The 27,930-nt window shown below is 35.5% G+C and overlaps 2 protein-coding genes across 4 annotated transcripts; one reads left to right on the top strand and one right to left on the bottom strand.

Annotated features, from left to right (window-relative positions):
* Positions 1–13,545: 13,545 nt before the first annotated feature.
* LOC112754678 (uncharacterized) lies at positions 13,546–17,409 on the bottom strand. 3 transcript variants are annotated; one of them, XM_025802388.2, is made up of 7 exons: positions 17,071–17,409; positions 16,893–16,959; positions 16,438–16,545; positions 16,206–16,304; positions 15,450–15,575; positions 14,628–14,754; positions 13,546–14,203 (listed from the first exon to the last, which is right to left on the bottom strand). In XM_025802388.2, exons 1-7 carry the CDS (start codon positions 17,098–17,100, stop codon positions 14,200–14,202), a joined length of 561 nt encoding a protein of 186 aa, XP_025658173.1. In that variant the 5' UTR covers positions 17,101–17,409; the 3' UTR covers positions 13,546–14,199. The 3 variants fall into 3 exon arrangements, with proteins under 3 accessions (XP_025658173.1, XP_025658171.1, XP_025658172.1); XM_025802386.2 differs by having other exon boundaries at positions 13,546–14,263; positions 17,071–17,404; XM_025802387.3 differs by lacking the exon at positions 13,546–14,203 and having other exon boundaries at positions 14,354–14,754; positions 17,071–17,404.
* Positions 17,410–24,355: 6,946 nt separating this feature from the next.
* Positions 24,356–27,610, top strand: LOC140180185 (uncharacterized). The gene is made up of 5 exons (XM_072220611.1): positions 24,356–24,400; positions 24,695–24,858; positions 25,376–25,767; positions 26,056–27,048; positions 27,135–27,610. Exons 1-5 carry the CDS (start codon positions 24,356–24,358, stop codon positions 27,608–27,610), a joined length of 2,070 nt encoding a protein of 689 aa, XP_072076712.1.
* Positions 27,611–27,930: the final 320 nt, after the last annotated feature.

The raw sequence follows: 27,930 nt of genomic DNA, 5'->3' as shown, positions 1-27,930 counted from the left end.
TATTCTGGCGTGGTTGTCTCCGGTCCCCCAAAGGGGCGTCTCTCATGTGATTGGGTTGCGTCCCTGGGGGGACCTTGGATGTTGTCGGGTTTCCGTCCCGGCGGCGTCGCCTCCGGGTACGGCCTCGCGGCCTGTCTCCGTTTCAAACTTTTAAGTGTGGGGAGGTCGTCCGACCGGTCGGCGATTTTGGGTGACAAATTTCTAATCCCAACACTTTTGCATTTCATTTTAGGATTTTAGGATTTTTACTTGCATTTTCTTATTTTTTCATATGTATACACAATAAGCTTAGTCAAGATAATGAGAATTTTTCAAGATTTCTATCTATAGGGCATGTCAATTGATTTGAGTGAAAACTTTTCATAGAACTTGCTTGAATTATATATATTGTGGAACATATTTTGAGCTAAGAACACAAGCTTGTGAGATTTGAGCCTAACGGTGTGGTTACATCTTACAACCACTTATTTTTCCTTCTTGTGTGCATTATTCTCTTTCTATGATTGTAATCTTTGATTTGTTTGATTCTTTATGTCCATTATTTTGTGTATTCATGCATTTATATGATTGAGGCCATCATTTCATTAGCTCACTTACCCAAATGGCCTTACCTTTTATCTTCCTTTGTTAGCCAAATTTGAGCCTACGCTTAACCCATTTATTCTTTAATTTAGCATATTACTAGCCTTAAAGCGAAAAACAATAAATGTCCTTAATTTGGGTCTTTGATTAGCTTAGGCTAGTGTGTGTGAGTATCATTCAAGTGTGGGAACCTTGGGACATTGGGTGAATAAAAGAGTAGTTTTGTAATGTTATTGGAAATATTGGGAATTGGGTACATACTCATGTATTGATCAAATGTAAAACCTTATGCATTGAGGTTCTTGTATATAAAAAGAAAAAAAATAAGAAAAACAAAAGAAAAAGAAATAAAAGTGAAAAAGAAAAATAATATGGAAAAGAAAAGAAAAAAATAGAAAAAGAAAGAAAAAAAGAATAAAAATAATAAAAAGGGGACAAAATGCCCCAAAGTGAAGCTCAATAAGATCAATGCATAAGTGCTGTGAAATGAAAAGAAAATGCATGAGTATGTGAAAAAGTGAGAAAATGGGTAGTTAGGTTAGAACTTAATTGTATAGGATGTCATAGGTTAGGTGGGAAGTCTAAGTTTATCAAAGATTCAAATTTTAAGCTCACTTGACCAAATATGCATCCTACCTTGACCCTAACCCCATTACAACCTAAGAAAAAGACCTCATGATAGATGTATGCATGCATGAAATATATGTTGATTGTTAGAAGAAGAACAAATCTTAGAAAGCATGATTAGGAGAGAATTGAGTGAATCAACCCTAAACACTTGAGCGAATAGAGTGCAAACACATCCGGTGAGGGTTCGATGCTCGATTACATGTCTCCACCTATGATCATCTCCTTTCATGCAAGTTTGTGAAAATATTTAATAGCTCAATTCAATTGTGGATTAGACTTGCTAGTCCTTAGCCCTTGTGCATATATGCTTCTTGGGAATTGATTTATTTCGACCAAGCAATTGTATTCATTTAGATAGTTGCATTTAGGTAGATTGCACTTAGTTAGTTTCCATTAAATAAATGCCATGCCCTTTACTTCATTCTTGGTTTAAGCATGAGGACATGCTTGGTTTAAGTGTGGGGAGGTTGACAAACCCTATTTTGACGGTTTATCTTGTATTGATTTTAAGGGATTTTATCACCTTTTACCCACATGTATTCAATGAAATAGCATGGTTTTGTGATTGTCTCCTTATTTGTACCTAGATGTGAAAACATGCTTTTAGACCCTTAATTTGATGGTTTTCATTCACCTTTGATTCCATAAGATGCCTTGATATATTTGTTAGTGATTTCAGATTGAAAAGGCTAGGAATGGATCAAAGGAGTGAAGAGGAAAGCATGCAAAGTGAAGAAATCATGGAAAGTCAAACAAGTTGAACTCGCCCATGGACGCGCGCGCGCACCTGGCGCTTGCGCACCTTGCGAATTACCCCATGGATGCGTACGCGTGATGTGCGCGTACGCGTCGGTGTTGGTTCATGATTTTTTTTAAAGAAAACGTGGCCAATGAATTCTCAAGGGTTGTGGGGCCCAATCCCAACCAACTTTGGTGCCAAAGATGCTATTTAAAGCCAAGGATTGAAGAGCAAAGGGACATTAGTTCATTTTCACTCATTAGGATTAGTTTAGAAGTAGTTTCTAGAGAGAGAAGCTCTCACTTCTCTCTAGAATTAGGATTAGGATTAGGTTTAGTTCTTAGATCTAGGTTTTAATCTTTTCTTTCTTCCACTTCTATCTCTCAATTCTTTGTTGCTACATTCATCTTCTTCTATTCTTTTGTTGTAATTTCCTTTATGTTGTTCTTATATTTTGTTGTAGATCTAGTATTGTTCCTTCTACTTTCTTCCAATTCAATAAGAGGTAATTCATGTAGGTCTTGTTTCCTTTAATTGTTGTTGTTAATTCTTTACATTTGATTGTTGTTAGAATTAATTCTTGTTGTTGATTTACTATGATTTTCTTTTGTGCCTTCCAAGTGTTTGAGAAAATGCTTGGTTGGATTTTAGAGTAGAGTTTTATGTTCTTGGCTTGGAAAGGTAACTTAGGAACTCTTGAGTTACTAATGTCCAAGTAATTGATGATTGGGATCCATTGACTCTAGTTCTCACTAATTGAATTAGTGGAGAGTTAGGACTTATGGACTAGGATTGACATAGCTCATTTGACTTTCCTTTACTACTAGTTAGAGGATGATTTAATGAGATTAATCCTTGCCAATTCTCATATTGTGGTTAGTGATTAGGATAGAGATCCTTGACCACCAACCCTTGCCAAGACCTTTTTAGGCCTTAGTTTACTTTCTTGCCATTTATCTTTCATGTTTCTTATTAAAACCCCAAAAATAACTCACAACCAATAACAAAACACTTCATTACAATTCCTAGGGAGAACGACCCAAGGTTTGAATACTTCGGTTATTAATTTTAGGGGTTTGTTACTTGTGACAAACAATTTTTTGTATGAAAGGATTATTGTTTGGTTTAGGAACTATACTTGCAACGAGAATTCATTTGTGAAATTCTAAACCGTCAAAAATACAATCATCAAAATGGCGCCGTTGCCGGGGAATTGCAATGGTGTTATGTTATTGGTTATTGTATATATGTGAATAGTGTGAATATGTGTGCTTTTGTTAGCTCTTGCTAGTTTTAGGATTTAATTTTCTTGCTTCTTATTTGATTTTGTTTTCATTTTCCTCTTGCTATCATGAATTCTCACTTTGGCTATGAGTGTAGTTACAATTATGTTGTAGGTGATGAGGACTATAATGAGAATGTGTATCAAGGATGGGATAACCAAAGGTGGGAGGAGCCATATGCTTATGATCAATCCTCATGGCAACAACCCCCACCAATGCACTATGAAGAAGAGCCATTCTATGATGCATATCAATCCAATGATTATGGTGAATCACCTTGTGACTTTCAAGAACCACCACCATATGCCTATGATTCATACCCACAACATAACTCCCAACCATACTCACAAGCCCCTTCTTACCAACCATCTTCATATGACCCTAATCCATATCCATCCTACCAACAACCATATGAGCAATATGAACCACACATAGAGCCACCACCACGCCAACATCAACATTTTCAAGAGCCACCTCCTTCACATTATTACCAAGATGAACCACCTCCAATATATGAGAATTTTCAACCACAAGACGAATACTACTTTCCACTACAACCTCCCATGGAAGGATACTCATATCCATTGATCCAAGAGCCACATGATCCTAATCATATTATTCAAGAGGAACAAGAGTCAAGGGATCGTCTCAAGGAAGTATTGGATCAATTTCAAGCAACCATGGAGTGTGTTGTGCAACAAGTGGAAAGAGTGGAAAACATAGAACCACCACAACTCTACCAAGAAGAACCACCTTCCTACTATGAACCCTCTCCCCAATTTAATGAACCCTTCCACCCACCCCAATCTCTAATGGATGAAACCCTTGGTGTTCTTGTTCAAGGGCAAGAAGAGATGAAAAGGGATGTGCAAAATTTCATGGCCACCTTGGATGCGGTAACAAATCAATTAGCCTCCCAATGCTTGAACACTCAAGGAACTCCCATGGCTACATGTGGATAATCAAATGAAGAACATAGCATGAAGGAGAGATTGGAAACTCCGGTGGGAAATGAGGGAAGTTGCTTTGTATTGGAACAATTGGAGGAAGCTTTAATTGTTGAAGACAAGGAAGAAGTGGTAGAAGACTTAGGAGATGCGGAGCTTCCATAGGAACATAGAGTTGAAGAAAACCCCTCCAAGATGATTGAAATTGATGCTAGGGAGGAAAGTGCACACCTTCTAAGGCATATCCCATATGAAGACTTGGATGGGATAGAGAAAGAATTGAGTTCCCTTGGTGATGAAGATCAAGCATCAAGTCTTAGTGGTGAAGAATCCTTTAAGCATGAAGAACCTTCTCCGGTTGGATTTGAAAGCGTTGATGAGGTAAATTTTTCTCACCCTCCCTATTATGATTTGAGTAAAGGAAAAGGTTTAGATAAAATTGTTGAACAAAGGATTGAGATTAAGAGATCTTGTGAAGAGGTGGAAGTCCCTAGAAATAGAAGAACGAGGGTTGGTTATGCTTTGTCAAGATCTTTGGAAGCATCTTTGCCTAGGTTGTCGTCTACCCCTTCACTTGAGTGGGTAAAATTCATTTCTATTAGCTTTATTGTCCCACTTGAGTATGACTTGCTTGAAACGGATGGTCAACTTAGAATGCTTTGTGGGATGAAGCGTAAGCGAAAGATGTTTCGTGGTTGGCGTTGCAAATCAAGGCTCATTTTGGTTGATACTTCAAGAGTTGAATACAAAGGTGGGAATAGTGCTCAAATAGATGGGTCTAGGAGGATTGTTGGCCACTATATAGAGAATTCACCTTACTCACCACCCGGTTGGACTAATAATGATGACCAACCTCAAGACGGGTGTGAAAACAAAGTGTGGGATCCCGGATTACAAGAAGAGGATCAACTTTGGGAGCCCCAAGCTTGTGAAGAACTCCATCAAGACTTGGCTCAATCCATGAAGAATCTTGGGGCACAATGGAGAACCAAGCATTGGTGGGAGTTCCAAGATGAATACAAGCACAAGCCACCTTGATGAGGAGCTCCCCATAAGTCCAACTTAAGGACAATAAACAAAAGTGCTAGGTGGGAGACAACCCACCATGGTAAAATCCTTTCATTTTCTCTTTTGTATATATTGGTAGAATTAGCTTAATTTCATGTTTTGTTTAGTTAGTTGAGTATGTTTGGTAGTTTAAGTATGTTAAATAAGGTTTTATGGTGTTTTGGTAGCTGTTTGGAGGTTTGGAATGCTTGGATTGGTGCAAAAACATAGAAAAAATTTTGAAAAACAGAGCACCATCCACGCGTACGCGTACATGGCGCGTACGCGCACTTCCAGCATTCTCGACCATCCACGCGCGCGCGCCTTGCGTGCGTACGCGCGGATTGAGAAGTTCCAACCTCCATACATTTTCCAGAGAGTTGTGCCTGCGCCGCGCCAACGTTGTGCCTCTGGCACAAACCCCACTTGCGCACACGCGCACATGACGCGTACGCGCCACTGTCGAAATAAGCCAACGACGCGCGCGCGCCATGTGTGCGTATGCGCAGATTTCTTTCTCCCATCCACTTTTCTTTTCTTCTCCTCTTTCCAATTCTTTCCTTCTCCTTTCTTCTTCCCTTCTCCTACCCCTCATCCAACACTTCCAAACACCATGGATAACCATTTATTTTAGTTAGTTAATTAGTTAGTTGGTTAGTTGATTAGCTAGTTTTAGTTTAGTTTTCATTTTATTTTCTCTCTTTTCATCATAAGTGTTGGAGTATTGACTTTGTTTATTATACGTTGCTGCCCTTGTTGCCTAAATGCTATTTTAGCATGAATGTTTTTAGATAATCTTTGTTGGATTCTATGATTGAGGTTATATTTTGTTACTTGGTTTTGAGTTCTTCATGCTTACCTTTTGAAAAATACCAAGTGATGAGAATTGTCTTCGAGCTTATAACTCTTTTGAATTGCATGTTGTAGCTAGCCATCATGTGATTTGGATCCTTTTCCCTCGATTAGGCAACCTCTTGATGGATGATGTTGTGCATTTACCTCAATGCATTGTATTTCATGATTATATCCATCCATATGTTTGACTTGAATGCTTTCATGCTTCTCTAATGCTTGTCTTACCTTACAAGCTTACTTAAAGCATCTCAAGCACACTAGGATAAGTGAAGTGCATGCTTCTTTTGTGACATAGCTTTTATGCTAATGTGTATTCTAAACCGCGCAATTTAGAATTCACACACCTAATATTTCTTAATGTCACACTAATTCACTCACCTCATTCTAGTGATTTACCTCATTCCAACAATGTATGCTTCCTTGCTTTTATATCTTCTCATCTTATGGTGTTATATTTTTGTTTTTCATAACGAATGCACCACAAGCAACCATGGAAGCGGAAGAAAGAACACATAGCAATCTGGAGAGTCGCCGTACCCCCTTGCTCATCTTTGAGTGCACCGAGGACGGTGCAAACTTTTAAGTGTGGGGAGGTCGTCCGACCGGTCGGCGATTTTGGGTGACAAATTTCTAATCCCAACACTTTTGCATTTCATTTTAGGATTTTAGGATTTTTACTTGCATTTTCTTATTTTTTCATATGTATACACAATAAGCTTAGTCAAGATAATGAGAATTTTTCAAGATTTCTATCTATAGGGCATGTCAATTGATTTGAGTGAAAACTTTTCATAGAACTTGCTTGAATTATATATATTGTGGAACATATTTTGAGCTAAGAACACAAGCTTGTGAGATTTGAGCCTAACGGTGTGGTTACATCTTACAACCACTTATTTTTCCTTCTTGTGTGCATTATTCTCTTTCTATGATTGTAATCTTTGATTTGTTTGATTCTTTATGTCCATTATTTTGTGTATTCATGCATTTATATGATTGAGGCCATCATTTCATTAGCTCACTTACCCAAATGGCCTTACCTTTTATCTTCCTTTGTTAGCCAAATTTGAGCCTACGCTTAACCCATTTATTCTTTAATTTAGCATATTACTAGCCTTAAAGCGAAAAACAATAAATGTCCTTAATTTGGGTCTTTGATTAGCTTAGGCTAGTGTGTGTGAGTATCATTCAAGTGTGGGAACCTTGGGACATTGGGTGAATAAAAGAGTAGTTTTGTAATGTTATTGGAAATATTGGGAATTGGGTACATACTCATGTATTGATCAAATGTAAAACCTTATGCATTGAGGTTCTTGTATATAAAAAGAAAAAAAATAAGAAAAACAAAAGAAAAAGAAATAAAAGTGAAAAAGAAAAATAATATGGAAAAGAAAAGAAAAAAATAGAAAAAGAAAGAAAAAAAGAATAAAAATAATAAAAAGGGGACAAAATGCCCCAAAGTGAAGCTCAATAAGATCAATGCATAAGTGCTGTGAAATGAAAAGAAAATGCATGAGTATGTGAAAAAGTGAGAAAATGGGTAGTTAGGTTAGAACTTAATTGTATAGGATGTCATAGGTTAGGTGGGAAGTCTAAGTTTATCAAAGATTCAAATTTTAAGCTCACTTGACCAAATATGCATCCTACCTTGACCCTAACCCCATTACAACCTAAGAAAAAGACCTCATGATAGATGTATGCATGCATGAAATATATGTTGATTGTTAGAAGAAGAACAAATCTTAGAAAGCATGATTAGGAGAGAATTGAGTGAATCAACCCTAAACACTTGAGCGAATAGAGTGCAAACACATCCGGTGAGGGTTCGATGCTCGATTACATGTCTCCACCTATGATCATCTCCTTTCATGCAAGTTTGTGAAAATATTTAATAGCTCAATTCAATTGTGGATTAGACTTGCTAGTCCTTAGCCCTTGTGCATATATGCTTCTTGGGAATTGATTTATTTCGACCAAGCAATTGTATTCATTTAGATAGTTGCATTTAGGTAGATTGCACTTAGTTAGTTTCCATTAAATAAATGCCATGCCCTTTACTTCATTCTTGGTTTAAGCATGAGGACATGCTTGGTTTAAGTGTGGGGAGGTTGACAAACCCTATTTTGACGGTTTATCTTGTATTGATTTTAAGGGATTTTATCACCTTTTACCCACATGTATTCAATGAAATAGCATGGTTTTGTGATTGTCTCCTTATTTGTACCTAGATGTGAAAACATGCTTTTAGACCCTTAATTTGATGGTTTTCATTCACCTTTGATTCCATAAGATGCCTTGATATATTTGTTAGTGATTTCAGATTGAAAAGGCTAGGAATGGATCAAAGGAGTGAAGAGGAAAGCATGCAAAGTGAAGAAATCATGGAAAGTCAAACAAGTTGAACTCGCCCATGGACGCGCGCGCGCACCTGGCGCTTGCGCACCTTGCGAATTACCCCATGGACGCGTACGCGTGATGTGCGCGTACGCGTCGGTGTTGGTTCATGATTTTTTTTAAAGAAAACGTGGCCAATGAATTCTCAAGGGTTGTGGGGCCCAATCCCAACCAACTTTGGCGCCAAAGATGCTATTTAAAGCCAAGGATTGAAGAGCAAAGGGACATTAGTTCATTTTCACTCATTAGGATTAGTTTAGAAGTAGTTTCTAGAGAGAGAAGCTCTCACTTCTCTCTAGAATTAGGATTAGGATTAGGTTTAGTTCTTAGATCTAGGTTTTAATCTTTGCTTTCTTCCACTTCTATCTCTCAATTCTTTGTTGCTACATTCATCTTCTTCTATTCTTTTGTTGTAATTTCCTTTATGTTGTTCTTATATTTTGTTGTAGATCTAGTATTGTTCCTTCTACTTTCTTCCAATTCAATAAGAGGTAATTCATGTAGGTCTTGTTTCCTTTAATTGTTGTTGTTAATTCTTTACATTTGATTGTTGTTAGAATTAATTCTTGTTGTTGATTTACTATGATTTTCTTTTGTGCCTTCCAAGTGTTTGAGAAAATGCTTGGTTGGATTTTAGAGTAGAGTTTTATGTTCTTGGCTTGGAAAGGTAACTTAGGAACTCTTGAGTTACTAATGTCCAAGTAATTGATGATTGGGATCCATTGACTCTAGTTCTCACTAATTGAATTAGTGGAGAGTTAGGACTTATGGACTAGGATTGACATAGCTCATTTGACTTTCCTTTACTACTAGTTAGAGGATGATTTAATGAGATTAATCCTTGCCAATTCTCATATTGTGGTTAGTGATTAGGATAGAGATCCTTGACCACCAACCCTTGCCAAGACCTTTTTAGGCCTTAGTTTACTTTCTTGCCATTTATCTTTCATGTTTCTTATTAAAACCCCAAAAATAACTCACAACCAATAACAAAACACTTCATTACAATTCCTAGGGAGAACGACCCGAGGTTTGAATACTTCGGTTATTAATTTTAGGGGTTTGTTACTTGTGACAAACAATTTTTTGTATGAAAGGATTATTGTTTGGTTTAGGAACTATACTTGCAACGAGAATTCATTTGTGAAATTCTAAACCATCAAAAATCCAATCATCACATACTCATCTTAGAATTCTCATGTAAGCACCCAAACATCCTCTTAAATCCTATCAATTGAGTAGCACAACAATCCTTGCTCCTAAACTTTGAGCTTCCAACAATAATGAACCGTAAATTATGATGTCAACCACTAATTATCTCTCTTCTACTCTTTACAAAACATCCTGAGTTGACCATCCGTTTCAAGCAAACCGTATTCAAGTGGAATAATAAAGCTTAAGGACAAAAATTTTATCCACTTGAATGATGTAATGGATGATGGTAACTTAGGAGGAGATGCTTCCAACGGTCTTGATAGGGCAATTTCCACTCCCGTTCGTCCTCTTTGAAGGGTTTCCACCACTTGACAAGATGCTTCAAGCTCTACCCTTGTCAAGCTTCCTCAAGTTCACATTCTTCTTCACCAACTTCTTCTAACTCTTTCCCATCACTCAAATCATATCTTGGGGTTGAGTGAAATCTACCTCAACATCAATTTTAACTTCAATGAGGAAGGATTCATCAAACTCAAAAGGATCATATGTTGATGCAAAATCATCATAAATAGGGAGACTTGTTGCTTGCCCTATTTCTTCCAATTCTTCAATCACAATATGCCTTGAAAGTTGTGCACTATCCTCCTTAACATCACCTTCAAACTCCATGGAAGAAGGCTCTACAACTTGAGATTCCTCTTTGCATTCAACATCTCCTAAATCTTTAACCACTTCTTCCGGTTCAATTATCTCTACTTCCTTCTCTTCTTGCAATTCTTGCTTTAACTCATTCTCTTCTTCCCCTTGAAATTCCAAGTTCTCCTTCTCATTTTGCTCCTCAATTAATCCTCCATATTTAACAAGAGAGGTGTCTTGGATAATTGAGCACAATGATGCCAACTGGTTCACCACTTCAGTTAAGCTAGCCACAAATTCCCCTTACTTTTGGCAATGAGCTAGAAGTTCTTGTTGTTCTTGTATTAGGGGTTGGAGAAATTCGTCCAATGAAGGCGGTGGTGGAAGAGAGGGTTCATTGTTTGGAGAAAAAGTGTCGTAGTTGGAAGGTGGTTCATATTGGTGAAAGTATTGAGGTGGTGTATAAGGAAATGGTGGTTCTTGGGAGTATTGGTATTAGAATGATGGTGGCTCTAAATATGGTTCATATGGTGTTGGTATGGTGGATATGAGTTAAGATCATATAGAGATGAATGGTGGAATGGGGCTTGTGAGTAAAGTTGTTGAAAGCTATATTGAGGGAAGGGATCATATGCATATGGTGGTTGTGGTTGACACCCACAATGAGGGTCACCACATCCATTATGTTGATATGCATTAGGAGTTGGATTGTACCCATAAGAAACCAGAGGAGGTTGTTGCCAAAAAGATTGTTCATAGGATTAAGGCTCCTCCCATCTTTGATTTTCAATGCAAATCCTCATTGAAGTTTTTATTTCCTATAACATAGTTTGAACCAAACTCATAGCAAAAAAGGTGAGAATTCATAATAGCAAGAGAAAATAAAGACAAACTATTAAGAAACAAAGAGACAAAATCCTAACTACTAACTCAAACAAGCAAACAAACAAAGAGCAAACTATTCACAATATTAACATATGTACAATAACCAATAACAAGCACACATTGCAATTCTCCAGCAACGACGCCAAAAACTTGATAAGATAATTTTATGTCGATCTAGAATTCCTCAATAAATTGAATTACTTCGTTGCAAGCATAGTCTAGATCAACAATGGATCCTCCATCAAAGTTTAGTTTGGTTGTCACAAGTTCAACCCAATAAAAATAATCGAGAGTATTATTCTCGAGTTGTTCTCCCTAGGAATTACAATTGAGTGCCTAATTATTGGTTATGAGATCAAGTGGGTTGATGATAAGAAGCAAGAAATTTAAAATAGACAAGAAAATAAATCAAACAACTAAAGATGACAATAATAAAGAGGCATTCATGGTAAGGATTGAGAATCAATGTTTTCTATTCTAATCATTAATTATAATACAAATGTTATCAAGAGCTAATCCTATTTCGTTATCTCCAACATCGAGAGAAAGTCAAATAAGCCTAGTTAATCCCAATCCATAAGTAATGTTAATGAAAACAAGATTAACTAATCACTCTAGATCACCAATCTAAATTAATAACTTAAGATTGCCTAATTTCTCTTTCCAAGCCAAGAATGCACAAAATCTACTCTAAACCTAAGCCAAGCATTTTATCAAATACTTGGTGTGCATAAAAATAAAAGCATATTAAATTGTAATAAAAATAAAATCTAAATTACCAAATACAAGAAAATAAAAACAATAACTCAAGCAAGCAAGAAAAGAACATAAAATATAAAATTGTATTAAATGAAATTAAAAGTAACAAGAGTGTTCACAAACTAAAATATAAAAGAGAAATTAACAATGTAAACTAAGAGAACAAAGATGTAGGAACAAGAAATTGCAAGAAAAACTAATTAAAAATAAGAATAAAACCCTAAATCTAAGAGGCAATTAAACTAAGAACCCTAATTTCTAGAGAGAAGATGAAGTTTCTCTCTCTTAAAAACTACCCTAAAACATGGTTCTACCTACACTAATTGCTCCCCCCCTTTTCTTCCTTCTTGATTTTGTCCTCAAATACTTCAGAAAAGAGTTGGATATGGGCCTCAATGAGCTCAGAAATCGCCCCCAGCGTGTTTCTTTAATGAGGTCACATGACAAGTGTCACGCGTACGTCACATGGTAGATTTCTAAAACTTTATTTCTTCATGAATTTTCCATTTTACATGCCTTTTTTTTTCACTTCTTCAATTTAATATTTGCCTTATAAACTGGAATCACTCAACAAACATATCATGGTATTGAATAGAATTAAAGTGAATTAAATTTAACAATTTAAAGGCCCAAAAAGCATACTTTTAACTCTTAAGAATAAATTAGGAGAAATTCACAAATCATGCTATTTCATTGAATAAATATAAGATAAGTTAATAAAATCTACTAAATTCAATACAAGATAAACCACAAAATTGGAATTTATCAATAACCTATAAACTGTGTTTATTGGGATACATATTTATATATTTCCATTTTCTTATTTGAATTTAGATCTTCTAAATTTTAGATTTTTACTTTAGAGGATAAAGTGAGATTTCTTACCATTGAATATTCTCTCTCTCATATTTTTTCTTGGTCCCATTTATAAAATAAATGGTGATAGATAATACTTTACTCTCTAAAGTGAGATTCAAAATTTAGAGGATCCAAATTCTTAGAATTTGGCCTCTTGTACCTAAAGAGGAGAGCATTCTATTTCATGTATGCAATCTTATGAAGCGTGTGTTGGTTGGGATACATATTTATATATTAAGGTGAGAAGAATTCTTTAAAAATTTAAAATTGGGGTGAGTTAACCTTCTTGCGGCATTACAGTCCAGACCACTATGTTTATATAAAGATGGAAGAGAAACCAAATTCGTGAGCAAAATGTGAAGCAATGAGTGATGATACTTCAAGAATTCATGTTCATCTGCACATTAATATTGTTATGGTGATGCCATGCATACGAATAACCAAGTAGGAAAAAAAAACAAGTTGTACAAATGTATTCGACTATTCATGTAAATTAGCTGATATACAAATATCAAATTGCTATAATTATCGTGCATATTGTTTGTTTATGTTGTGAATATTACGCACAATAATGATTGTTAAGGTAGGATTTTTGTGTTTCGGTGTCTCAATTTATTTTACAGCTATTCAAGCAAGTAGCTTTTTTATGGTCGCACCCGTGCAACTCTCAGATTCACACACTAGTTAATATATTATATGGTTGCAATGTTTATTTTATCAAGTTCATTACACCCCCCAAAAAATGATAATAAATTAAAAGCCAAAAGAACAAAACTTGTGGAGCTCCGGTTTCTTTCAAGATTTCATTGAAAGAAATTGGGAAATAAAAATAGAACTACCATCACTTTACATGAATCCTTAAAAGTAAAACATTAGCAACTTAAATAATTAGTATCTGTCGTATCTTATTGACCAATAACACTAAACATTTAGTAAAGAAGTGTATGGTAAAGTAACTATTCTGCTTAAATAAAATTTAAAATATTTATTTTAAATTTTTTAAAATATGCCTTCAAAATAAAAATTTCCCTTTTATTAAAAAAAAAATAGAAAGAAAAGACAAGAAAAGAAAAAAAAAGACGAGAATACCACTGATGATTCTGTTAAATGATGCACAAAGTTCATGTTCCCCACCATGCTAGAAATGTGCTTGGGCCTTTGCTATTGAAGAGGAATTCATGAGCCTGATCTAAATATATGATGTTTTTGTCCTGTATTAAGCATAGCCTCCAGTTCTTATGGAACTGATGATAATTATGTGGATGAGTAATTAATCTGGGAAATGGCTTGGTTACAAATAAAAGAGGAAACAGAGGCGCTCAGTTGTCCGGCGCTGTAGATTTGAGAGGGTTAATGGTGATGGCCATGTTGCATACTTTCTGATGTAACTTCACCAGGACCTTTCTCAGTTTCTTGGTCTGCAACTTCTTTAACTACCAAGCAAAAATATTTGCATCCAGTTCGAAATTCCGTCAATTTCTTCATACGAAACCCTTGTTTATTTAAAGGGTTGATCAAAACAAGAATGAAGCAATTTATTATTTATTTTTTTCTTAGCAAGAAAAAGAAAGCATACCAACAAAGAATAAAATATTTTTACAATTTATCAAGGTTGGCAACAAATAACAAGAGTCGCAAAATCACCAAAAAATTAAGTAATCCCAAAACAAAAATTTAATTGAACCATAATCCTATAAGATTTGGTCAAAAGATTTGAGATACAAGGCAATTTTCACTCTTCCTAAGGAAACTCCTTTGTGGCCAACTTACTTTCTCTCATACAATTATTTCAAGCTTTCAAGACAACAAAAGAAAAAGGCAAGCTCCTCAACTATAAATCATGAAGACAAATCATACCTCAGATCCTGGAACCTCTTCAACAAGCTCAACTTGAATTTCTCAACTTCTGCATCCTCAAGTGAATTTGGTGCAGACCTAATGATTGAAATGGCCCCAGCATTGTGCAGGGATGCAAGAACTTTATCTACAATGAAGTTTATTATCTCAATCAAATAATCAATGGAAAAATGAAAACAAAGTAGAAGACTAGTGAAGCAGAATTGATTTAGTTGTACTCTTGCATATCTTTCAACCTCAGCTGTAATACCCGTTACACTTGAGTTCATTCTTTTCCTTTTTTTAAGGTATTAAAAATGGGATTAATAATAATAAGTAGATTGACACAGAAAAATGAGATGTTATGCACTATGCTTATGACATTCCAATGTGTAACAAAGCCTTTTGGCTTCATTAAGTTCAAGTTTCATGCTACTGAAGAAATTGATATAGGATGCTTCTTCCCTCAAGGTTTAGAAAAAGGAAATTTTCATATTTCAGAACCTAACAACATTTAGGACAAGCATCCATTCCCAACAAAACCACATGAATGTACGAATATAAGCTTTTAATTAATCAATGGACAGATTGTCTTCCTCCCTACATACTCATATCAGTTGAATAACTTCAAACAAAATTAGTAGATGGCTGGAAATTGGTAGTTTAAGAGAGTTAAGACCACAAAAGTATGATTCATCTTTAATAAGATAGGAATACCTTTCCAATGGCATGGTCATAATATTTTTTTCCCTCAAAAATAACGTTAAAAAGAAATCCAGGTGATAACTAATGAACAAATGAACCCATGAATAACACATTTAGAATAAGACTTTAAAGTAGAACCTGATTGTGACAGTGCAGCAAGAGCCTCCAAAGCTGCTTTTCGTGTGCGGTCATCCTTAGCCGTGCTTAACATATTTAAGAGCTCTTCAGCTCCACCCATCTTGAGTATCTTCATCCTTCTTTCATCTTTCAGAAAATAGGAAGTGAAAATTTTTTTTGTATGAACTTATGCAGTAGGTAGTGAAGATCCAAGAAAATAATGCATCATAGGATACTATTCTAAATCAGTTTCATGAGCATCATTATTCACTGCCACATTGCAAACTATGGATAGATAATTGCAAACATAGAATACTCAATAAAGGTACAAACAAGCAAAAAGTGTCAACTGTTAAGACAATTTCTCAGTTATTGAGCAAAATTCAGTTTTGAATAACTGAAACATATGTCTTTACTCAAGAAAAATATACAAATAAAAATAGAGTAGCTCTTTCACCTATAAGACCAGCCACTGAAGATCGGTAAAAATCTTAGTAACTATGCATAATCAGTTCAAAAGAAATCCATAACACTGTTCTCAACCAATTCAAAGTCTCATAAACTCTTCCCCATAATACAAAGCACAAGGACAACAAAAGTATGCTAGTCGCGAGTTATAAGTCGTAAGAAATGGAATCTACTCGGCAAAAACATTTAACCCTATAGAAAAAAAGAAGGCAAATACACCACGAATAGCTTCCATTTATTTCCACATAAATGTGTCATAAAATATTAATCGCAAGCAATAGAGAGGTATATAGATAGTAGAAAAATTACCATCTATTGCGAATCGAGTCAACCTAGAAGCTCCCATCCTTTTATACAAGGGATCCCTGACGCGCAAAAGTGAAACTGACTGCTGCATCAAGTTCTCTCCTGATTTTCCATTTTCAAAATTTTAACCACAATGTCAGCAGGTTTGAACCACCACGAGTAAATGAATGCCTGATTACAATTTGAAAATAGTTGCAAGATAAAAAAAATGCTGGTAGTCTACTAAAAATGATACCCATATAAGGAAAGAACTGGTATCCTGCGGCTGCAGCTGTGGCGAAAAATATCGTCTTTAATAGCCATCCAACTTTTCTCTCAGCTTCTTGTTCAATAGATAGCTCATCTGGAAATCCAAATAGCAAGTGAAGAAGTTATGCAACATAATTGCAGCTAACAAAATGAAACTAAACCAGTCCGTGTATATTATACAATCTAGATTTGTTCCTCTCACTCTAATATGAAACCATTCCTCTCGGTGTATACATCCCTAGATACATAAGCCCAAAATCAGCAATTCAGCAGGAAAAGCATATATCTATCCAGATGTGATATATGCAAACCATTTTTTAAACTCTCAACCCTAAACCCTAAATCCAAAATCAACATGAAACCATATATCCGTTTCTACAAGAATTAGTACCTATAGCTTTCTCTATAAAGCAAAAATACCGATAAAATAGAAACTCATACCTTTGCCACTATATGATGAAAAATTACGAGATTGAACACTGATCACAGGTCTCCTCTTACATAAATACTACCAAACAAAAAAGAGAAATAAAATGAATTAGCTAATGAGTAGCTATTAAGCATTAAAAAGAATTGGAGAATAGAAATGGCAAAAATGAAGGTTAAGATTGGAGGTTACGTTAGAAAAGCGAGCAGCTACGGCGCGCATGGTTGCAAAACGTGGATAAGCTGAAGCTCAGAGGTTACAGTGTTCCCTTTCAAGGTAGCGAAGATTGCGTTAAAATCGCATCCTTCCGCATCGGCTGAAATCGCCGTCCAAGAATGGTGATGGCAGCGTGCGCCGGCGACCTTCAAAGGAGCAACAGAGCTTCGTCCAGATTCCAAAATTGAAAGCTTGAGACGAGAGTTTCGACTTCAGAGCTCAGCCTTCAGAGGCGGAGTCTGAAGGATCCATATCCGAGTTTGTTATCCGGTTCGGATCCAGTACCCATGCCCGAATAAAGCCCACGAACTGCACTAGAAAACATATCATTGTGAATTTAATAAGCCCACCTTCTCCCACAGCGGCCTTCTACAACGTGATTTGGTGACCAGGCCCAATATTATATGCCGAAAAAGGAAAGACAAGAACCAAAAATTTAATGTTCCAAAAAAAAAAAAGAATCTATAGTTGGATAGACATGCTAATTTGGAGGAATGTTATTTTCATATTATATATTTTAGGGTAGATTGTTATTTCAGTGTCAAATCTTTGTGTCAAGTCTTAATTTGATCTATAATATTTTAAATATTTTATTTCAATCCCAAAATAATTTAAACGAATTTAATATTGTCTCATAGTTAAATTTAACACTAACAATTAGTATATTAAAGAATTAATAACGTTTAATATTCAATACATAATCAATTTACTAATGATTATCTGTATAAAAGGTTTTTTTTTATTCTAGAGACCAATTGATGGATAGAATTTGAGATTTTGTATAAAAAAAACAAAAAAATAGAATGTTAAAAAAGATTTTGATATGTTTTTTTATAGAATAAGAAGAGATGACTTAACTAATAATATTAACGTTCCTGTCAATCATTTTATTAATTATTTGTGTCAAATTTATTAGTCGGATAATATTAATCTCGCTTGAAAATTTTTGAGATAAAAATAAGACATTAAAAAGGTTAAAAAATAAATTAGGATCTCACAAAAACGTAAAAATTAAAATAATATTTTATCTTATGTTTTAATTTAATATTTTTTCAGATTGGGCCAGGGTGAGTTATTCCTTTGGTCTCATGGCATCGGTTGTAACCGCAAAAAGGCATCAAATTAAATTAAAGCGAGCTTTTCAGTGTAGATATTAAGATTTCATCTACACATGTAGATAAGTGTTGGTAGTTTTTAAATGTGACAAGTGTTGATAGAGTTTAGACATTTTATGCACACTTGCAGGTTGTTGTAGTTGTTGCAGACATACTTAAAGGGTTTATACAGTAATTAATAACTTATCTGATAATAATTATGCCTTGGTAACATAGACTTCTTTTGTATTGTTTATTGTTTGAAATGCATAGTATTAGGCCCATTGAAAAAAGGATACAACTAATATTTTTAATTAAAAGTATTAGTGGTAGTATTTTTTTAATGGGCTTAATACTATGCATTTCAAACAATAAACAATACAAAAAAAATTCCATATTACCAAGGCATAATTATCATGAAGATAAATTATTAATTACTGTGTAAACTTTTTAAGTATGTACCTTGCAACAACCTGCAAGTGTGCAGAAAATGTCTAAACCTTATCAGCACTTGTCGCACTTAGAAACTGCCAACGCTTATCTACACATGTAGATGGAATCTTATTATCTACACAGGAGAACTCACCTTAAACTAAATGATACAAAACGTAACTATCTCTTTACCTTTCAAATGCAATGTCTTTGGAAATGAGGCTTGGAAAAGACCTAATAATCACTAATCAGCACAGAATTTTCATTCGGCAGATTTTGCACGTTGCAAGGAATTAAAGAGATACCATGAGACAAAACATGTGTCAATGTCCTATAATCTTTTTTTTTAGATTAAAGTGACAATTAGATCCTCAAAGATGTTGACTTTGGATTAATTTATTTTTGAAGAAAAAAAAGTATCAATTAAGTTCTCTAAGATAGCAAATGGTAGACATGTATCTCCTTCTATCAATAAATAGTACGAAATAAAACTGAATTATCCATGTATTTCGTTATTTATAACGGTAGACATTTTTTATTTCTTCTTCTTCTTTATTTGAGTTCTTTCTCTTCTTTTTTGTTTATATTCTTGTTAAGATGATGAAATAAGAAGAATTATGAAAGGGTGATGATGATGATGAAGAAGAAGAGGAGGAGAGTTTTTGAATTGTATATAATTTATCAGAAAAATAGCACCAAAATTTTTTAATTGTGATAAAAAAATTTCTTAATTTTGACACTAACTTTTTAACCATGACACATGTTCTTGTTAAGAGGGTAATACAAGATGATGATGATGATGATAAAAGAGGGTAAAACAAGATGGAGGAAAACTTTTTAATTGTGACATAAAAAATTTCTTAATTTTGATACCAAAATTTTTTAATTATGACACAGTAATTTCTTAATTGTGTTATTTCTAATTAAATAATATATTTTTCTTATCATTGAACTAATTGAGTGGCATTAAATTCATATATAAGAGGTCTAGTCATTTCTGTATTATTTGTAACAAATAAATATATTTTTTTTAATTCTAAAACTCATTTGAATAGTTGGTCTAGTGAGTTTATGTTTTGGACTTGTGATTCTTTAAAGATTTCTTATTTCATTTACTGAAAATTTCTGTATAAGTTTTAACTAAATAATTTGTTTTTATTACCACTGAATTGATTGAGTAGTATTAAATTAATATATAAAAGATTTAGCTATTTATGTGCCATTTGTAATAATTTAATGTGTCTTTTGATTCTAAAATGCATTTAAATGTATTTTGTTAGTTGAGTGAGTCAATTTTGAATTTGTGACGACCCTTTAAAGATTTTTTATGCCATTCAACAAATTTTTTATATCTACCAAAAATTCTTATGTCATTATAAAAAATTTTGGTGTCATTTATAACTAAATGATGTGCTTTTGTTATTATTAAACTAATTGTATGACGATGATGATGATGGAAAAGGATGAAAAATAAAGAAGAGAAAAAATTAAATGAGAACAGAAGAAAAAAGAGAAAAAAAAATCAAATAAAAAAAGAAGGAGGAGGATGGAAAAGAAGAGGAAGTGGTGGTGGTGGTGACAATGACGACGATAATAATGATGACGATAATGAAGAAAAAAAAAAGAAGAAAAAGAAGCAGGAGAAGAAAAAAAAGAAGAAGCAACAATAGCACATACACAATGAGTTGATTAAATTTGGTTTAAAAAATTATTTAATTATCTAACTTTTTTGCGTCCTTAAACCTTTAGAATTTATTAACAATTAATAAACTAAGTATAATAAAATAATAAATAAAATATAAATAAACACATTGAAACATAATTATAATCTAATATAAATTTTAAAATATCATCTAAATTAAAAGAATTAGATCAACCACAATATTATAATATCATTCAAATATAAACTCAAAAGTCAAATAACAAAAAAAAAAACAACTAAATATAAAATACCAACATCAAAATTTGCCATCAATCATCAAAATACCCAAATACATAATCTAAGATCAAACAGCAACCCAATGACAAGAAGTCAAGAACAATGAATTAGTCAAGAATAATGAATTACATTGATTGATACTATCGTCTAGCCAATAACAAAATTTAGTTAACAACAACCAATGACAAACAACAATAATAAGATCAAAATTAAGAACAACAATCCACAACAAAAATAATTTACCAAATTATCAAAATGTCAAGAACAGCACAACATCCTAACAATCACAAGTTATCAAATTAACAAGTGAATAAGATCAACAACATAACAAAACAAGTTAACAAATACAAGTTAATCCAATTGAAACAAGAACTGGAACTGCAACCTACTAATTAAAACAACAACCAGCTAAAATAAAAACTGCAACCTCCATCCAGTCATCCTTTCAAAGCATATATGGTTCTGTGCAATTATCCCAAATTTAACCAAATGCCCAACTAAGTGATTCCGCTGCACCAAAAAAACTAAGCAAGATCTTCAATGAATAAATTAAATCATACTAATCTAACCAAGCAAAGGAGGGAAGGAACGTCTCTGAATCTGAACAACAAATGAACAAAAGAAAAAGCAAGAAAACAACCATTACTTTTGGTATGAGACTCTGAGCAGTGAGCAATGAGCAGAGTTTGAGGGAGGCGAAGCAAGGTTCACAGATTATTCAACAATTATTCAACCCAGTAACAACAGCAAGGTTCACAGATTAACTAATAATAATTACCCAAATTATCCACAATCCTAAAAAAAAAATCACAGCTCACAGATTAACTAGCAAGAAGAAAAATTAATAGTTCACAGTTCACAAAATTAACAACATAAAAAATTAATAGTTCACAATTAACAAAATGAAAAATTATTCAATTATAGTTACAAAAAAAATTTTTGAATATCGGGGACTGGGAGTGCAGAACAGGGCAGAGCTGGCGCAAGAGGGGGACAGGGAGCAGTGGAGCACGATCGAAGGCTGAAGGTGGAACAGAGCTGGCGCCGGCGGGACGACTGCATGACGAAGGCTTCGACGTTGCGACTATGGCTGCACGATGGAAGGGAAGGAAGTTGCGACGGTTGCTGCGCGACAGAGGGGAAGGAAGATGCGACGCCGCGACGGTGGCTTCCAAGTTCGCAGTTGCGTCGGCAGTGATAACAGGCGGTGGCTGGACTGAAGTGACGTTGGAGCAGGAGCTCGATGGGAGGAGCTCGGACTGGCTGAGCGTCAGAGAGGCAGGAGCGCGTTTTCGTTAGGGGGCAGGGGCTTAGGGCTGGGGCTGGTAAGGGTTACCTACCTTGCCCTAATGTGCTACAAAACAGCGCCGTCTAAGCTTAATTCAAAAAACCGGCCAGTTCACGATTCAGTTCGACCAACCGGTTTTCAGCCAGTTTGACGGTTCAAGAGCGGTTTTTGAATTTTCCGGTTTTGGCATTTGACTGATTTGCTTTTCCCTTCGGTTTGCGGATTTGAAGATCTTGCTTAGTTTTTTTATTTGGTGCAGAATCACTTAGTTGGGCATTTGGTTAAATTGGAGATAATTGTGTAGAACCATATATGCTTGAAAGGATGATTGGATGGAGGTTGCAGTTCTTATTTTAGCTGGTTGTTGTTTTAATTAGTAGGTTGCAGTTCTAGTTCTTGTTTTGATTGGATTAACTTATTTTGTTATGTTGTTGATCTTATTAACTTGTTAATTTGATAACTTGTGATTGTAGGATGTTGTCCTGTTCTTAACATTTTGATAATTTGTTAATTTGGTAAATTGTTTTTGTTATGGATTGTTGTTCTTAATCTTGATCTTATTATTGTTGTTTGTCATTGGTTGTTGTTAACTAAATTTTGTTATTGGCTAAATGATAGTATCAATCAATTTAATTCATTATTCTTGACTAATTCATTGTTCTTGACTTCTTGTCATTGGGTTGCTGTTTGATCTTAGATTATGTATTTGGAAATTTTGATGATTGATGGCAAATTGAGGTTGGTATTTTTTATTTGGTTTTTTTTTTTTGTTATTTGACTTTTGAGTTTATATTTGAATGATATTATAACATTGTGGTTGATCTAATATTTTTAATTTAGATGATATTTTAAAATTTATATTAGATTACAATTATGTTTTAATGTGTTTATTTATATTTTATTTATTATTTTATTATAAAACAGTTATTTCAGTTGAACCATCGGTTGAACTGATTGAAGCAATAAACTAGTGAACCAATAACTAGAACGGTTTGATGACAAGTTAGGTTTTCAGAACCTTTGGATATCACAAAGATTAAAGAGCTCCAACTGAATTTAATCAAACTTAATTAGACGTTGTGTTTTCACCTCATAAAGAGAGGCAAAAATCCAAGGTTCTGAGAACCGGACCAGTTATCGAACCGCTCTAGTCACTAGTTCACTAGTCTAATCGGTCCAACCGTGATTTAACCAGAAAATCGTTTTAGAATAAAATAATAAATAAATTATCAATAAACATTCTAAAATAAAATTATAGTCTAAATATAAATCTTAAAATATCTTCCAAATTTAAAACACTACATGAAATGTTATCTTCCAAATTAATAATTTACAAATTTGTTATCAAACTTTACACAAAGTGTATTCCAGAAGATCACTGACTTCAATACTAAAGAATGATATTAGAGGCTAAAAAAACATCATAAATACAGTTTCATACCCTCTAATATATGCATGCATTATTGCATTTACGCAGTTTTCCTATCATCTTTGTTTCTTTTTATTATGGCAGTCATTTCTTTTTGCTTGTTATTTGTGATTTGTTAGAAAACTCAAGTTACAAGTGTATTGAATACATTAATATAATTAGGGGTGGTAAAGCTGGGCTTTCTCATTGTCAAATAGATATGACAACTCGAACCGGAGAGGAAAGCATATATATAATACACAATATTTTATTATTAAATCAGAGCAGCAGCAGCATAGCAGAGCCAAATATCAAATAATCATTCAACAAATAATAATCTGTAATTGAAATCAATAAATCAACGTCACAGTAAAAAACAGCAGCTCTCGTTAACACAATCAAAAATACCAGCCGCACAACAGAACCAGAAATCAAATAAATCATCAACAAAAATTCAAAAACAGCAACAAATAATCAACAAAAACCATGAAATCAATAAATCATCAGCAAAAAATTAAAAACAACAGAGCCACAAATTCAAAAACAGCAGCAGCACAGCAAAGCCATTTTTTATCAATAATTTTAACAAAAACACAAAACTCCTGTAATCTTATCCATTATTTCAATTTCAGAAACAGAGTTAATCAACTAAGAACAAGAACAAGCCAGTAATTGAGTTAAAATTCATTATCAAGCAGTGAACAAACCTAATCAACCAAGAACATGCCAGTAACAGAGTTAAAATTCATTATCAACCAGTGAGCAAAGCCAATCATCCAAGAACAAGAGCTGAACAATTCTAGTGCATCCGAGGCATTACCGTCGGCGAGGGCAGGGAGCTGAGATTTGACGGAGATCGACGGACGACAGGAAGCTGGCAACGAACACTGGCGAGCTGGCGACAGATGACGGGAGCTGGCGACGAACTCTGGCGAGCTGACGAACCCGACGGACAGACGACGAGCGAAGAGCTACGGAACAGGACCTGGAGACGCTAGCGTTGGACGAACGCGAGGAGGGCCTTCGAGCACGACAAACCAGGAGGATTGGCAAACGACCACCACGAACCAAGCAGCGACGGTGAGACGAGCGGTAGCGCTATGGAGGCTAGGGTTTTCAAGGAAGACTTGGATGGAACTATGGAGGTTAGTGGGTGGACGGAGCAAGTGATGCGATTCTGAGGGAGTGAGGGAGGACTGAGGAGCTCGAGAGGAAGGAAATGCTGCTGAAGAGGAGGCTAGGGTTAGGCTTAGTTTGGTAAAGCTTTTACTTTTCAAAAGTAGCTTATAAAAGTTAACTTTTAAAAGATGGTTTTTTAAAAGTTGTAGCATTTATGTTTGGTAAATCAAATCAAAAATAGCTTTTAATAAACATAAGCAGGTTGATTTTTTTAGATATGATTTGGGGGTGTGAGTTATGCTGGGATATGATTATTACAGGTGATTTACACTGTTATGACGGCGTTGGTTTTTTGGAATTTTGGGGGAAGAAATCGGAGCCACCGATTTCAAGAGGGAGGAATCGGTCCCACCGATTTGTGTGAGGGAGAGGTTGATGGATATGAAATCGGTGCCACCGATTTGTGTTTGAGAGAGGCTGACGGGTATGAAATCGGTGCCACCGATTTGTGGTGCAAGAAAACGTTAGCTAAGAGTGCAATAATCGGTCCCACCGATTACTGGAGGCAGAGAATTTTATTTTAATACGGGGTGCACCAATCGGACCCACCGATTTGGGGGTGCAACGGTCGGTCCGTCCGATTTGCCATTAGTCCATACAAAAAGCGGATGGTGGAAGCCCCATTTTTTCCTCGCCAGTCTCAGCTAATGTTCATCCTCTCTTCCTCCTCTCTGTTCTCTTCTCTGATTCTTCTCCTTCATTTTTGTAAAAAAAATTCGTGTGAGGTTGAGAATAGTTAGTGTTATGGATGATAGAGTTGTATTGAAGATTTATTATTACGGGTAGATTTTATTGCAAACATATGAGGGAGTTCAATTTGTGTGTGAAAATCTATTAGATGTTGTTATTCCGTTCACGTTGTCATTTGAGGAATTGAAAGGTGTGATTTGTGAGAAGATAGATTCTCAAAGTTGTAGGAGAGTATCGTGTATTTTGTACAGGTATCCTTTACCTGTGTTTGGTGGGTTTGTTCAATTTCAGACCAAGTATGTGATGGACGAAGCGAGTATGCATGAAATGTTTTCAATGTACATGGAAAATCGCGACCGAATGTCGTGCATCGAGTTATATATTGAGTTTGAGCAATCTGAAGCGGACCGTAACATTGAATTGGAAGATTATAACAGTGAAAGCGAAGATGAATTTGAAAGTAACTATGAGATCATCGGTCAAGGTGAGGACAAAGAAGAAGCTGGCGGCGCCATGAACGCAGATGTGGCGGAAGTTGCAAATGCACTAGCAAACCCGCATCCATTTCAGGAGCCTTCTTTCATGCGGTCGTTGGATTTGGAGGCTATGCACGCACCGGAGTTTCCGCAATATATGAATGCAGGTGCGTAAACCTAGGTAGCTATGTGAATCTCTGAAGTAGCAGATCGATAAGTCGGATGAGTAATGTATGTGATATGTGACCAGGCATTTGTCACCATAGCGTTTGATTTCTTTATTAATTAATAGTTCTTTGTTGTGAATGATATTTAGTTGTTGTTTACGTAGATGGAATAACGAAAAATAAGACTATAACGATCTTACATAGTATAGTGTGATTGTTAATTGAGTTGTAATGAAAGACTTCTTACTGAGTACATAATGAAGCATTTATTACTTTTGATGTATGCAGCCCCTGCTGTTGTGGCGGATGGTGAGTTCATAGTGGGGATAGAATTCAGTTCAAGGGAGGCAGTAATTAAGGCAATGAAAGATTATACCATCCGGAGAGGTGTGGACTATCGGGTATATGAGTCGGAATCGACGACATTCTATGCCAAATGTACAGAATATGGGAATGGTTGTGACTGGTTGATAAGGGTAACGAAAATGCAGAAGAAGTACTGTTGGGAGATAAGGAGGTACAATGGAAGTCATACTTGTACCAGGTCTACTATTTCTCAAGACCATTCGAAGCTGGATTCTAAGACAGTTGCAGAAGCAATCAAGCCGTTGGTAGAGGTTGACTCGTCTATAAAGGTGAAATCAGTAATTGCTGATATCCAGTCAAAGTTTAACTACACCATCAGTTATCGCAAGGCTTGGTTAGCAAAGCAGCAGGCGGTCAAATCAATTTTCGGAAGTTGGGAGGCATCGTATGAAGCTTTGCCGATATGGTTTGAGGCAATGTGCCACAAAGAGCCATCAGCAGTGGTTCACTTTGAAACAATGCCAGCTTACCAGGAGGATGATTTGGTTCCTGATATACGTGTTCTACATAGAGTCTTTTGGAGTTATTACCCCTGTATAAGGGCCTTCAGACATTGCAAGCCAGTGGTGCAGGTGGACGGGACTCATTTGTATGGAAAATACAAGGGTTGTTTATTGGTTGCAGTCTCACAAGATGGTAATAACAACATCGTGCCTATTGCATTTGCCATAGTGGAGGGAGAGACTTCTGATGCATGGCACTTTTTTCTGAGCAACCTGCGTCAACATGTGGTGAAACGTGATGGTGTCGGACTTATCTCTGATCGACATGATTCGATTAGATCAGCTATTGAACGAAGTAATGGGGCGTGGTCTCCTCCTAGAGCTTTCCATATGTTTTGTATCCGGCATATTGAGTCCAACTTCTTGAGGAAGTTCAAGGCACCTTACCTGCAGAAGCTTATCGTCAACATTGGTAAGTTTGAATAGAATGAACTTTGAATTTATTGTAAGTACGATCAAATAGAATGGTGTTCATAGTTGACTGAATGTTTTTCATAGGATACTCGAGGACGACCAAGGAGTACCAGATGTGCTATGAACGATTAAAGGAACGGGGTGAGGCTTACACCAACTGGCTTGATCGGATCCCTCGTGAGCAGTATGCTTTGGCCTTTGATGGTGGTTACCGATGGGGTCATATGACCACCAATCTTGTGGAATGTATCAACTCCGTCTTAAAGGGTGCACGCAATCTTCCAGTCACTGCACTTGTTAAGGCTACATTTTACAGACTGAATGAGTTGTTCACTAGGAAAAGAGCCGAGGCTGAAGCTCGAATCAGTGCTGGACTTGTGTTCTCTGAGATGGTAACAACCAAGCTGCATGCAAATCAACGAGCATCAGGTAACATACAGGTTAGCTGTTTTGATAGAGAAAATGAAGTCTTCGAAGTACGCGAGATGCCTAGTGGGGTTGAGTATGCAGTTGACCTACGCCACCATCGGTGTGACTGTGGTGAATTCCAGGTTGACTGAATTCCGTGTCGATACGTGTTTGCGTGTTGTGCAAATCAGAGGTTGGATTGGCAAGTGTACGTTAATGACGTTTACAAGATGGACCAAGTTTGACGAGTATACAGAGCTAGATTTCGACCACTGGGAAATCCGACAACGCGGCCTGCTTATCATGGACCTAGATTCATTGGAAACCCGTTCCTCAGACGGGTAGCCAAAGGCCGGCCAAAGATGACCCGCTTCTTGAATGAGATGGACACTCGAATGTTGCGTCGCCCGAGGCGATGCAAGCAATGCGGGGCCGAGGGCCATAGTCGCAGTAGATGTCATCAAAGTGGTGG

Source organism: Arachis hypogaea, chromosome 16 (assembly GCF_003086295.3).
Source record: "Arachis hypogaea cultivar Tifrunner chromosome 16, arahy.Tifrunner.gnm2.J5K5, whole genome shotgun sequence".
Taxonomy (NCBI): domain Eukaryota; kingdom Viridiplantae; phylum Streptophyta; class Magnoliopsida; order Fabales; family Fabaceae; genus Arachis; species Arachis hypogaea.
This window is presented reverse-complemented; position numbering and strand designations above follow the sequence as displayed.